Source organism: Copidosoma floridanum, unplaced genomic scaffold (assembly GCF_036245765.1).
Source record: "Copidosoma floridanum isolate Cflo_tuat_1 unplaced genomic scaffold, Cflo_Japanese_pri ptg000013l, whole genome shotgun sequence".
Lineage (NCBI taxonomy): Eukaryota > Metazoa > Arthropoda > Insecta > Hymenoptera > Encyrtidae > Copidosoma > Copidosoma floridanum.
Genome location: NW_028321890.1, coordinates 23,148,678 through 23,163,124, shown reverse-complemented (window position 1 = coordinate 23,163,124; position 14,447 = coordinate 23,148,678). Strand labels below are relative to the sequence as shown.

The window sequence follows — 14,447 nt, the reverse complement described above, 5'->3', positions numbered from 1 at the left end:
AACTCTGATGAAATTGATGGTTTTAATTGAAAAAATTTTCCACTAACTGATAATTGATATTATGTAAATATTCTGACGAACCCAAAATGCACAACTTGTTTCATGACACGTAGGTACATTTTGCAGGATTGTACACCACAAAAAAAAAATTATTTTACAAAGTTTACCTTTAAAGACAAATGTCAAATCAAATGAGGCTTCAGAAATGTTTGTTTCAAATACACATACACTGGATTTGCCATGGAAAATCAAATAAACAATAAAACAATGTTGAGTCGCAAAGAAATAAAATCGTCGGAACCGCGCATGTAATATACAATTCGCAATAAAAGTACCAAACGATCGCACGGACTTCTCGGGTACTCTGGATTTTGACCTACATTCCGGCACCAGGAGTTTCACGCGATGTGTACCCGCTCGCCTGGAAAAAATCCGTTACGAGTGCCGTTAAAGCTCGCGAAAGCCAACTTCGGCGGCTAGACTCTGAAGAATAAGTGCATCTCGATAAGACTTGAAGGGAGTTTTATTAAAATATATTTGTGCGATTTACGTACGATTTGCTTCGTTACTTGTCAGAGAGATATCGATTTACCCGTGTATAAAAAATATGCAAAGAGTACTCGGATTGTAGATAAACGTTTTCCTTTAGCTCGTTACTCGTCACGCGTTATCTATCTCTATAAAGTGTCCATATTCGTTGATGCTATACGAATTTTTTTTCATTTTTCTTCTTTCCAAATGAGCCCCAAATTTTTTAAAGTGCAATTCCTTTTTTAGAATAAGTAAACGCACATTGTAATTTTTTTTTAAATATTATACGCGTTGCAGATCTATTAGAAATAATCTGGCTATTGTAGAATAAAAATAATTTTCTTGTGTACGCTGAAAAAAAATTCAGTTTAAAAAAATGTAAACTTAAATCGATGTTTTTTCGATGTGAATTTCAAGTGGTACTTTAAAAAAAATATTTGCTCAATCATGTCAGCTGCGACTCAATAATTCAGTTTCATTCGGAAGCTTATCAACATGATTTTTAATAACAATAAGCTTTTATCTTTTATTTTTAACGCTGGAATTTTAATTTTATTTTTTGCCCTTGATCCATTGTGATAATGCATAATGTATTTGTTATTAATTACTTTCAAATACGTTATGAACAATTTTATGAAAAACAATTTAAAGATTGAAGATTTCACCGAAAGGCTGATACATGTATACGTCAGAGGTGTATTTACCAAAAATATCCTTAATGATTTTCGTTACTTTGAAAATTACTTTTTAATAATGACGACGTGGATATCCAACGAGACAAAATTTAATCAGTAATAAACAACTTCACGAAACTGTGGAGTGAAGTGTAATCGTTAGACTCGAGGAAAACTCGAAGCAAAAATTTTTTCGGCCTGATGTGCTACACAATTAAAACTAAAGTTTACTTAACAGAGCTCCAGCAACTTATATCAACACGAAAGTAGTAAACGTAAAAAAACCGGTCATTAGCCATGCAGGGACATTAAAAATTTTTATGGGTACCCTTTTGCTTGACGTTCTCCACATCATCCTTTGCATTTAGAAATTTTAAACTTAACAGCCAACCATTAGTGGAATAATGAGACTTGTAAGTCTGAATCCATCAATTTAATTTTTATCTTATAAATTAGAGAGCTTAGCAGCATAGGTATTGTAAGTCTCGTACAATTCCACACTTGAAATTCTTACCGTGCCCTTATCAAATTCCCATTTAATCCTTAAAGCAAAATACAAGTATTGTAATTTTTTCTGAAGAATAAAGTGACAAAGAGATGCTGGGCCCAATTAGGGTGTAGACATAATTACATGAATTAGCACAAGTGTACTTGAAAGTATAGGTACGTTGTATAACAAAGGGATGGAGAGTTTAATTGCAAAAATGGTCCGCGATACGCAAAGGCCTTTTGATCGCTCGTTTGACTTGCTTAAAAAAACAAAAGTACCCAGTACCAAATTCGTAAAAACGATAGTCAAGCTATCACGTTTTATTAATTTAATTGCATGGGTAGAATATACATACAAGAACAATAAAATAAAAAAAAAAAAAAAAAAAAGGAAATAGCACACTCACTTTGTTCTGGAGCGCGTCGATGAGCACGTAAACGAGCAGCGTGATTTCTTCCTCGTCGGTGCCAAGAGCGTTGCCCTGCTGGCCGGCCGTCGCCACGTAAAGAGCGACCAGATGGGTCGGTCCCATGGCACCGGCGGTATTATTGTTGCCTACACTGTTGTTGTTGTTGTTGTTGTTGTTGTTGTTATTACTGCTGATTATCATATTTTTGCTAATTATACTGTTGGTAGTGCTGCCAACACTGACAACGACGCCTGCACCGCCAGTCGACGCGCTGCCGATCACCTGCATCTTTCGTCTGCAGTTTTAACGCTATTCGTGTTCGTTTGCGTGTGATATAAAAATGTGTTTGAGCGGTTGTGTTCTCTTTTGCTCTTTTGGAATTATCGGAGCACTATATTTTTATTGTTGTATCATAACAGGTATAATCCGTCGATGAGTACATATGCGAAGCGTGTAGTTTTATACCACATAAATATATAAACGCACTAGTCACACCTGCACTGCTGTTGTGTGTATACGTGTGGTATCCGCCGAGAAATGCCGAGGGAGACGGCTATAGAGCACCTTTTTTACTTTACAACCGTTGAAGAACAAAATAGATCCGGATTGGTTTCCCTGTTATCAGCATCTTGTGCATGAAAAAGCCTTTGCCTGCGATGCTGCCGTTGCTCCGTATAACTGTGATGGTGATTCCTTTCTCCCTTTTAAAGGTACGTATGTATATAAACACACCCTGTATACTTGTTGCTCTTTTTGGAGTTCGTCGTCCTCAGGTGAGACCAGGTAAAGCTACAGCAGCTGCCTCTTGCGCGGCTCGTTGTGAGGTTATGATCATTTCTGCGCACAGTCGACAACGGCTATGACGACACGCACAACAATCCGAAGATACGACTATGCTCGAATTAGTCGGATCGGGTGATTAATTAACAACAAAAAAAACCCACGCTCACAAACACAGTTTACCTTGTGTATATTTATTTACAATGATATGAAAGATACATATGTATACTTTAATTACAGGTGTATACATGTATATGTATATAGACGAGGGGATGACGCGTCGCACACTCTCTTCTGCACATACATGCGTTTTCGGTCTGCTCGTGTAGTTTTTCTTCTTTCTCTTCTAGCAGAAACTCACGCACGCACATCCAGGTGTAAATATTGGTATTTATATGTATATACCTGCAGATGCTGTTGATATACGATTATGTTGCCGATTTTTTGCATTTGACGACGGCGAACCAGGCACCTCCTGCAGGTTTCAACGTAGCTGGGAGGTAATTGCACCTGTTGATGACATTAAGACACGAGATAACTGCATGTAAAAATTGCAAACACACGCGCGAACGAGCGAGAGAGGAAGGAAGGAGAAACACAAACGAAGTTTCACCGGCGCGTTATCCCCGACACCGTGTTTACCTGGCGACTGCGCAGCGCCGACTGCTGCTCGCCTGTAACCGCGCTCTCCTCCTCCTCCTCCTCGCCTTCCTCTCATACACTTACCTTTACCTGCCTGTTGCTCCGAAACACAGACACGCACGCGCACTACTGTACACCCCCTTGGCTCCGTCTCTTTCTCTCTCTTTTGCGAGGCATACCTCTACACTTTATAATATCCTTTCTCTCGCTTTTACCTGTGCGCTACTGCTTCTATCTCTTCTCTCTATACCTACCTAACGCTGTCTGTACGGTAAAATAGTCGCCCTGGAGGTTTCTCTCCCCTTCCCCGCGTGTCCTCTGTCTTTTTCTTCGCCGCATTTTATATACTTATACACGCGGGGCAAAAAAGAGGAGAGGAAGACACGGGGCCCATTCTCTTTCTCTCCGTCCGAATGCCTTCGTGTAAAGTAACATCATATATACACTCGTATGTATACATATAATACCTATACGTAAGGTATAAAATACGTACATTTGACTACACCCATAGAGTATATATTATAAAGTATAGGTGTGTACCACCACCACCACCACCACCACATACCAGTAGCTTTTCCGCGTTTTCAGCACTGCTCCGAATTTTCGCGACTGTGAACTCGCGCTCGCGTGCCGAGCTGATAAAACACAATGCGGCGCTGCTGTACACGGGTGAGATTAGATAGCTTGAGATGCGCTCTCCAGGTGTGTGCATGCATATTACACCTCTCCTTCGGGGGGGCCCCTGATTCTCCGGGTACCTGTGTGTTAGGTACATGCGGATATGCGCTATACACCACCAGGTATGCGCTCTCTTTCTCTTGGTTCTATCTACCCAAGTAGCTGGGAAATAAATGAGCGAGGGGGACTTGAACTTTCGCGCTGTACTGCTTGCTGCACGGGTGGGGAGGAAAATAAATCGACATCCCAGGGGTGTCAAAGGTTTGAATGGTGGGGCCCTTTTTCGAGAAGGCACTCGCGTCAACTTTTTTTTTTTTTTTTTTTTTTTTTTCCTTCCAATGGAACCGCGAAAATTCGCAGGTGGAGAGTAATTTTTTTTGCAAGCTCAATGTCGCAAAAACTGCGGGACTGTAGGATTATCGCAACCGGCCGAAACAGAACAACGATCGAGTACCTACGTTCCATATACATATAATACATGTAGTACGGGATGAACAAACCAGAGGAGGGGAAAAAACACGAGCTCTCCGTTGAAATGTCTGACGAGCTTGCACATCGCTTTCATGTATAGATGCAATAAAATTATAAAATACATTTTATGCTTTTGTTCAGCGACGCGCGTTATAATACCTGCAATGGACCGCAAGAGCTAAATGTTGGTACACAGGTGTTGCAGGATATCATCTTTTCGAAGCGAGTCGCAAAATATATGTAAGTATATATTATTTACACCCACGCCAAAAAAAAATTACGTAATTATAAACAAGCCCAAGTTTTTCAGCCCAGCAAGTCAGGAATTGCCTAGATGTCAAGGTCGTTGTCGGGGATCGAGATTCACCCGCAAGGTAAAACTAGTGTACTCGAAGTGTACCTTGAAGTGTTCCATTTTGCGCACCAGGAGTCGCAGGATCAAAGAAGGAAAATACTTTGTCTTCCTCCCTCAAGCTCTCTCTTCCTCCTTTTATGTATCCTTATTTATCTCTTTCTGCTTACAAATACACTCGTTCATTCTGTCTGTAAATGTACGTACAAAAGTTTCATTCGCGTTCCTTTCGGACTGTTTGAGGAATACAATAAACATACATTTGTTTATTCAGATTATCTTGTGCTTTTATCAAACTACCGGAATCTACGCGATAACGAAGCCTTTTTTCAAAGTCTATTGACCTCGTCACTTGTAGAGAACTACACGTAGGTCTAGGATCATGTCAGTTCATATATAGATTCTTATCGATGTGGAATTCCCATACTTTAGAGACCATTAATATATGTGGACACCATAGTTGACAGCCCGTACTATCTACACATCAATATACGACCGTCCACTGCAGTTACGGAGTTACGATTTTTCGAAATCGTTTGAGTCTGACGTAAAAAAAAAAAAAAAACTGGTTCATCACTCGAGGCTATAGATTATGTATGATTTACGAATAACGAAAGACACCGATTTATGAGTCATCGTCGCTCGGCTGGTGCTTCTCGAGGAAAAGTTTTCGAATGTACTTTGCTTACGGTCGAATAATTGAACTTCTTAAAGACACGCCACCGATCACGACTTGTTTATCATACAATATTCGTTGTACTCGAGGAAAAACTTGGTGAGCCAATTTTTCTTGCACCTTTCACCGCAACTCAGTCAAGACTTTAAATTTTCGTTTATTTTTTCATTACAACAACAAATGATGGACGCTCAGCTAAAGAACTGCATCCACCATTGTTGAAAACGTTTCGAGCTTATTATCGATCATTTGTTTAATTTTTGTGCAACAACATCGGACGCGTTACCCTTTCAATCGAATCATCCTTAGTCATAATTCATCACTGCAGTAAATACACGTGTACGAGGACAATGAAAACATGCATATCCTTTGGCATTGGCGCACCAAAATAAATTATTTATTTTACATCATATGGACACGTACGCGCTTCAAGTTGGTCGAACGCCGAGTAATCGCACTCCTCAAATCCGATTGCTCTATTACCAGCTTTATGGTATATGATGTAGGTATGTTCTTGCATTGAAACTCAAAGTTCATGGGATATTCGTAACTTCCACACGTTTGCAATCACGTGATCCACACGAAAATCTCACCCGACCCAAATACCACAGCATTCACAGGTTCCATTCCTCAAGAATGGCTTGCAATTTTCTCGGAAACGCGGGACGCAACCCCATTCATATTGTCCGTACACAGCATTGTTTTCTCCCTTTCTCAAAAACTCGATTGGCGGAGTACTTGCAAATCCATTGGATATACACTTATACACATACACTCACCAGGGGGTATGTATAGTTTTCCTTCTCGCGCTGCTCGCCGATCTTCCCCATCCATCCCGAACGATTGTGTTACACAAGCTGTAAATGTGTGCTCGTGCACCTTCTGACGTATAAATATACATCCATCGCCATGACTCCATACAGCTGGTTATTTTACTTACTCGGGATTGCGTCCGTGTTCTATTGTTCGAGGGAGGGGGGGACTCGGAGGTGAGGCTACTTTACTCTCAAAAGAAAAAAAAGAGGAAGGGGGCCTTGAGTAAGATTTCATGAAGGAGAAGGATGTGATTTTTTTTTCCTTCCTATGAATTGAAAAGGAGTCAATTTTGACGAAAGTGTTTTTAGGGGGAAGGGGAGGACTAAGGCGTGTAATTACTCGAAAACCTATTAGTATTCAATGTTGGATCCAGCATCGACACTTGCCCAAGCTTCGAAGGGATAAAAAAAATCATTAAAAAAAAGAATAAATAAACATATACCAAGCCAAGCTATAAAAAAATACACCAGTATTATCTCACTGGAATCATCAGGCCCCCCCCCCCTATTTCTATACACGCGTAACCTTACGTCAAGTTGTTTCCATGTAAACCAATAGTATACATGTATTTATTATAAATGCCTCCACAAACGGAGAGTCCAACTCGATTATTTCTTCTTCTTAATACTTCCCTCTCGTGCCTATATCGTACCCTCTCATCGCATGTATACACGCGCAAGGACACGCGTGTCCTGCCAACACGAGAGTAGCCTTCGCGCGACATATATCTCGACCAGCGAGAGGCTCATCGGGGCGTTCACCCCGTTCGGGGTCTAGACGGGCCTATAAATATTTATTTTTCGGCTCTTGATTCTTTTTTTTTTTTTTTTTTTTTTTTTTGACACATTCGCCTTCCCGTATAAATAGATGCACGCGTGTGTCCCGAGTTTGAGCCATCGTTATAATACACACACATGCCGCGCAGTGCGAATTGATGGAAATGTATATATGGACGTGCGAATGGAATTTCGTCCCTCAAAACGATACTTTCCACGCAGACGGCAGTAAAATACACCGAGACGTTTTTCGGAAAAAAGGTTTTTTTTCTTCTTATTTAGGATACCTTCTCTTTGACGACTCTCGCCTATATGTACGATCCATTAAACTATCGCAATGGAAAAAAAAAAAAAAACGACTCTGACATCCAGACACACGTGTGAGATCGCTGTATAAATATATACGGTGTAAGTGCGTATTGTAAAAAAAAAAAAAAAAAAAAAATACCTTCCAACCCTGCACACGCGTTACGCAACCTCGGAGAAATAATTACAAACGAAGCATTATCGCGCTCTATTATTCGCAATTACCGTCTAGTCGGCGCTGGTAATTAATATATATTTCGATCCCCACCACCTCGAGTATTACCATGTACGGCACCATCGCAAAAAAAAAAAAAAAAAAAAAAAAAATGTTCCGGACCGAAAAAAAAACAGAGAAGCACTCGAACAAGAGAGAGACAAAAACAAGGAGGCACAAAATTTATTCCGATTACATCAGGTGTTTAATATCGCCGGTGAGCGGAGCGCTGTAGGAAAATCTTATGGTATACTTTATCCTGCCTCCTCGCGATGACGGGCTGCTTTTGTGCTCCTTTCACAATACCGAGAGAGAGGAAAAAAAAAAGGAAGCGTACGGGCAGAAGCAAAAAAAAAAAAAAAAAAATCTTTGGCACGTGCGACCAAGTCACTGACGCGTCCGTGGGAAAATTGAAAAATCAGCGCCGGACCGATTAGGACGGGAAAAAGACTAATTGCCGATAGGGCCCCGCTAATTAGGGGCCGCCGGGAATCGTTGCTCGTCGTCCGAGCGCAATTTAACGAACAAACCGCCTTTCTCCCCATGCCGATTGCTGATCTATCTATAATATACGTACATGTATAAATGCTTGTGTATACCAATGCTCTACACAGCTCCTAATTGGACTGTTTCCGTCGTTCGCGAATTCGAAAGCGCACAAAGTTTCTTGCCCTGTGACAAATCAATTGCTCTTTCTCTTCCTTTGTCGATTGATCCTGGTACCATTTTGATGCCTCATTTGCCAACCAGCGACAAAGTGCCTTGCAGTGTATGGTTATTATGTGCAGCGAACTGTTTGGCAACAGTGGCCGTTTGGTTTATACAGAGGAAATACTTAATATGATGCGAGGAGAAAAAATATTTGTGTAAGTACACCAAGTGGCAAAAAACCGAGTGCTAAAACGTTTCGAGCTAATCATCGGTGTGTGTATACGCCGCGCGAGAGCCGAAAGTGAAAAAGTTTTTACAACGCTATACGGGAGACAGGTCGCCGTTGCGAAAGGAAGAGAGAGAGAGAGAGAGAGAGAGGAAAGGAGCGCTGTAATAAAAGTGGCGGTGATCTTTTCCTATAGCCACTTGATCACGGCCTCGGACAGCCAAGTGGTATTCATCTGGATTTATTCTACAAAAAAACCCAAGTGTTTTTGGGACAAAGTTTTTTTTTTTTTTTTTACATTGGTTTCCACAAAAACGTGGGAAAACTCTTTGGTTTTTTAAAGCATTGGTACTTTACCTTTCGAAATTTAATACAATCTTTTAACAAAAGAAAACTGTAATTCTTACTACTCGTAGATATAAATTGATATGTAAAATGGTTTTTTTCGCGACAATCAGAATAACAACAATGTGTGGAGAAAAATTACTTACGCTTTGTCACGTGCGTTAATTTCAGCGAAAATCGGTTTTTTTTTTTTTGTGTATTCTTGCATCACAGAACATTAAAATGATTTTTTTCCCCTTAAACCGGCATCTGCTGTGTAGTTTTCGTTTCGCCCTATAAAGCTCGTGCCCCTCCTTTGATCTCTTTGTGAGCGAGATAGCTACCGATTGCCGTCCCTTTTCCCCCTCTGTCCCTTTCTTGTACTCTTCGAAAGAAAAAAAAAAAAACTTTGGTTTGGTCTCCTGCTGAGCAGTGGTTTTGGTCGAGTATGGCGCCAACTTCGTCTGGTCAATCCGACACTGTATATCCTAGGTTTTCCGGACCAAGGATCTTTTTTAAAGATCTCCCCTTTCTTGCCTCTTTGAACCAAAATTTTTTTTTTTATAGGCAATAAAACGATTTTTTCCCATGAAACTTTTAACTTTTTGGGGGAACGTGTAAGGTAGAAAAAAAGTTGTACTTCAAACAAATTGTTTCAACTTTTCTTCGAAACATACTCGTGTGAAATGTCAATTCACAACTTTATGGTCAAAAACAAATTTTAATGGTAAACTTGGTGGGAATTTCATTCTAAAAATCACTAAAAAAATGTACATTTTATACGTCGTCTATGCTTGGGATGCTATAACAACGAGTAAAGTGCCAACCGGTTTTTTTTTTCGCGCGGCAAAGTGTTTCTAATGATTTGACTCGAGCTAGTCGCAAGGGAGTTACGTGCTCTGAGACGTTCCTTCGATTTCTAAGATGACTAGGCGACATTTCGACAATCCAGCAAAACGAAGTGGACAGTCACGCGGAAACTGCGTGTTGTGTTCTCCCATACCCTGGCCAATGGACTTGGCTTTCGAATCGACGATGTTTTTCCTCTCGTCCTTCGTTGCATGTCCCGTCCCAAGAGATTGATTGTCACGTGACTTTAGCTTTTTTATTCGTCGTGTCACTGGTCAGGACTGGTCACATGGTTTATTTCGCGAGTTTTTGTAAAAAAAAAAAAACAAAAAAAAAAAAAACAACAGGAATATATTGCAGCAACGTTTGAAATGAGATGCTTTTTCAACGCATCTTTAGTTTTTTCTAAAATCAACAGACAAAAACTCTTAATGTAAGCTAAGAACTTGACACTGTATAATTTTACAATACCCCTATGACAACGCAACATAAAACTACGTATATAAGCAATTGTAAGTGTATAGTCACAATAATAATAACTACATCGCTCGAAGAGCGTCCAACACGACCAGTTTTTTTATAAAAAAATTTGGTGCAAAAATGTCCCAGAAAAAAATGTCATTTTAGCTGTGTCGATACTTTACGAGATTGAGAAAGCCAGAGATCAACAATACATTGCGTGAAAAATTGTATCGCAGCCCATGCATGTTGTATAAATTAATGTTACAGTTTTGCAGATATTAAGGAGGTACATCGTCGAGGTCTCGCGTTGAAAACCAAAAATTCTCAATGTCATCTCCACTGCGTTTGATTGACGTGTACGTGACATAAGCACACGAAACGTTCGGCTGATCGATAAACACTTTATCAGCCATTCATATCCCAAGGACGAACTATAAACTCCGTTCCGCGCGATTGCAAATAATTTTACGACACTAGTGGACATATTGCTCATGCAAAACGAGTATAGTTTTTTTTTTTTTTTTTTTCATTCGATTGATCTTGGCTTTTTACCCTGAGACGAGTGTACCTATACTACCTATTGTCCATCACCTGCGAAGGAAGATTTCGCACCCCGACATAACCGATGATCGAAAGCTCGCAACCTGCAGCACCTTTATAGTTACATGTGCAATAAACACCAAGCGACTAATGGCGCGCGACAGTTTAACAACTCAATTTATCCGTACGCTTTTTATTGTCATTATTACACACCTATCCGCGCATGTATTTGCGAAACGCTCGTAAAAGTGCAGCTATACGAGAGAAAATACCTCGCTGCGCGATCCTTGCAGCCACCACCTGTATTATATTGTACGGTAAAATGAAAAAAAAAAAAAAAAAAAAAAAAAAAAAAGCATAGATACGCGAGTATACAGCGGCCAATTCGACACGCAACGTAAATTCGCTTCTCGCGTTGTACGCGATAGCTTTGCCCTTAGTCTAATTAATAAGCGATCAGAGGCGCGAGAAGTAACTTTTTTTTTTTTTTTTTTTTTTTTTTTTTTCTTTTTTCTTTTCGTCACTGCCGAGCTCTTTCACTTCCGCACCTGCACGTAGCCTATTAAATTTATATCCGTAGAGCGACGAGTGGAAAGTGCATCCAACGTATAAGTGGGTATACAAAGAGGGAGGATAAAATATATATACGCACAAACGCATAATCGGAAGGAAGGAAGGGAACGCGCTATGAGTTGGCCCATGCGAGCGGGACGATGAGCATCTGTTGAGCTATATTGGTTTGATGCGCGCGGATTCCTCTTCGTTTGTTCCGCGCACTGGCTTTTTTCTTCTTTCCTGTCTACGCGGTGTGTAAGCTCATGCCCATGTATACTTACGAGACCATTCGCCAAGAAGCCACGGCGTCGAGTGTATATGTGTATATACCTTTGTACAGGCATATAATACATACCTATATACCAGAGCCAAGCTTTTTCCTTCCAACACTTTGCAGTCCCGTGTACCTACGTGTAAATATATATATATATATATATACGGAGGAGGGTGTTGTACCGTTACCCGGTTCCGTGGTATGTATAGGCGGACCTGACGCTCTTTTCTGGAATATCATCACACCGATGTGCGAGCTATACAAGGGCTGACGTTTCTCCTCTTCCTCCTCGTTCCCTCTGCGGCTGTACCACCCTCCTTTGCTCTAACGCCGACTGCGCGCGTGTAATTTATTTTTCAATACTAGTACACCACCTTCCCTTGCCTCGCCGATCGTGTCTTTTTAGACGTGACCGCGCTCTGTACTCGAGCTTCTTGTGTTTTAACGTAGGTGTTTCTTTTTTTTTTTTTTTTTTTTTTTTTTTCAAAGGGTTGTCGTCTTACCTATATTTATGGATTCAAAGGATTAAAAGCTTCCTTTCCTCGCCTGCTCTCTAAAGAGTTGAAGTATAATCGCTGCTAAATACATATACCACCACCGTCGTTTTTTCTTCCTTAAATTTTAAATTTTCTTTGTTACTGCGTTTATTTTTCATCTCAGATTTCTATGTTTTTACTGATTCAATTTTAGGAACTACAAATTCTGAGTTTGGCAAAAAAAAGACGTCAGAACGATGAGAGCGAAAAGATTTGCAGTATGATTGAGCAATTTTAACCACGATGTTACCAAAACAAAACAAAAAATATGTTTTTTCTTCGCTAAAATTTATTCCCAATATCGACACCTTCATTGCTATTAACGCATTTCACGACTAAAAACCGTGCTCAGTGAATTTCAATTTTATCGCTTTATACATATATGCCCTTTAATTAGCGATTGCGATGGAAAAAAACCCCGTCGCTATACCTTTGCTGGTGATTTTTTTTTTGTCTGCGAAAAAGTGAAAAACAAGTTATTCGGGCTCGGCTCGTGCGCTGTTAAAATATTCAAATAGTTTTTTATGCGCTTATCGCGTCACTCGAGCAAAAATTATGCCGGCAAAAAAAAAGGAGGAAAAGAAGAATTTTCATATATAGGGTATTATACGTATACTCGCCTCTGGATCTTTATGAGAAAATAAAGTAAAAGAAAATTTTTATTCCAACTAGCCGTGTTTGCTTGAACAATTTTAGAATGCGTGCAACATTTGTAAATTCGTGTTAGACGGAAAAAGAAAAGAAAATAAAAAACTTATGAGCATACTAATAAGATAAATGAAAAGACTTGCAGAGAGACTCGATGGGAGTGTTTCCTTTTCAATATTCATCGTATTATTTGACGAAATTGTAGCAGTGATTTTGTGAATATTTTTTCGAAAGAAAATATTGAATACAATTCAAAGAATCGTACCCATCAAAAGAAAAACAAAGACACCTCGATCTAAATGGCCCCTGTGGTATATACCATTCTTACAGATTATTTTAATTGATTATACTATTTTATAAAAATAATAGTACGCGGCTACAATATTCCTTTGCAAAAGAAAGAAAATGTAAGAGTCATCTCCCTAGAAATATTAAAAAATAAAGGACGATCAAAACCTCGAACTTGACACAGCTTAAGCCAGACATGCCTCGGTCGATCGAGATTTTCGTTGAAGAAGAAGAAGAAGAAAAAGAATATTCAAGCTCAATACCATCGGAAAACATTATTCTCTCGATACGGTGTTGGCACACACGCTGACTTGGCTCTCTCTAACGCGCTTCCATTCACTTTCTCATCCAACTCAACACAATATCACACTCACGTGTGCGACGATTGTACTTATTTTTCTCCTTCTTCATCATCAATAAATGATTGTGTTTGGAAAAAAAAAAACTTTACTCAAAAGCAACCTCGTCTCTGATGACATCCGAACAAACATATCATATACGACGCTATTGTCCGAACGAGGAGTGATACCTCGTATGTGCAAGTCAACTGCAAGCTTCACCCTCGCATAAAAGAGAGGATGATGGCCCTGCCCAAATTTCAGCATATCCCAAAAAATGAAGGGACGAGGAGCCTCGAGTATACTCCCAACCAGTTCGGATTCTCACCGCACGCAAAAATAACCGAGTCACTGGACAAGTACAATTTGGCAAATCCCCTCGTTCGTTTTCTCTCTCTGATGCTTACCTTTTCCAGCAGCGGCGTGTGAAAGGATGCGTCCATCTCTCCTCTCGTTTGACTCTCGGGTTGCCAAAGAAAAAAAAAATATATATATATTCCTTGCACACGCACATATACAAGCGCGTTTGATAAGAAGAAGAAGAAGAAGGAGAAGAAGAAAAAGGAAAGCCATAAGAGCGCCACGAGGCGTGGGAGCGAGAAGGAGAGATTGATAAACGGGGAAGAGAGAAGTGCATCGATTGGCCAGCCACCTGTTGCTCGAGGCGAGCCGATTGGCCAGCAGCTTGTGGCTATACAATACATTATATACACATAGTGTGCTGCTTACCATGTATTAGGTTACATCGGAGCCTCTTACACACGTATACGCGTGTGGGTAACACGAAACGAGTGAGTGTGTGTGCGTCTACTAGGTGAGGATGAGGAGATCGAGAATGATCGACGACGTGACGTTAGAGAGGACCCTGCAACGGGATGTTCAAGGACGATTTTTCCGATCGACGTGTGTGATGTACGACGACAGAGTATATTTGAGAGCGG

At 40.2% G+C, this 14,447-nt stretch overlaps 1 protein-coding gene across 3 annotated transcripts in view; it reads right to left on the bottom strand.

The window, feature by feature from the left end:
• Positions 1 to 3,532, bottom strand: part of LOC106641978 (RNA-binding protein fusilli) — a 41,459-nt gene extending 37,927 nt beyond the window's left edge. For all 3 annotated transcript variants that reach the window (XM_089590695.1, XM_089590696.1, XM_014356598.3), the window contains exon 1: positions 2,102 to 3,532. In XM_089590695.1, coding sequence (XP_089446821.1) covers positions 2,102 to 2,392 — 291 coding nt within the window. In that variant the 5' untranslated portion in view covers positions 2,393 to 3,532. The remainder of the gene's footprint in view (positions 1 to 2,101) is intronic.
• Between the last annotated feature and the right edge of the window lie 10,915 nt (positions 3,533 to 14,447).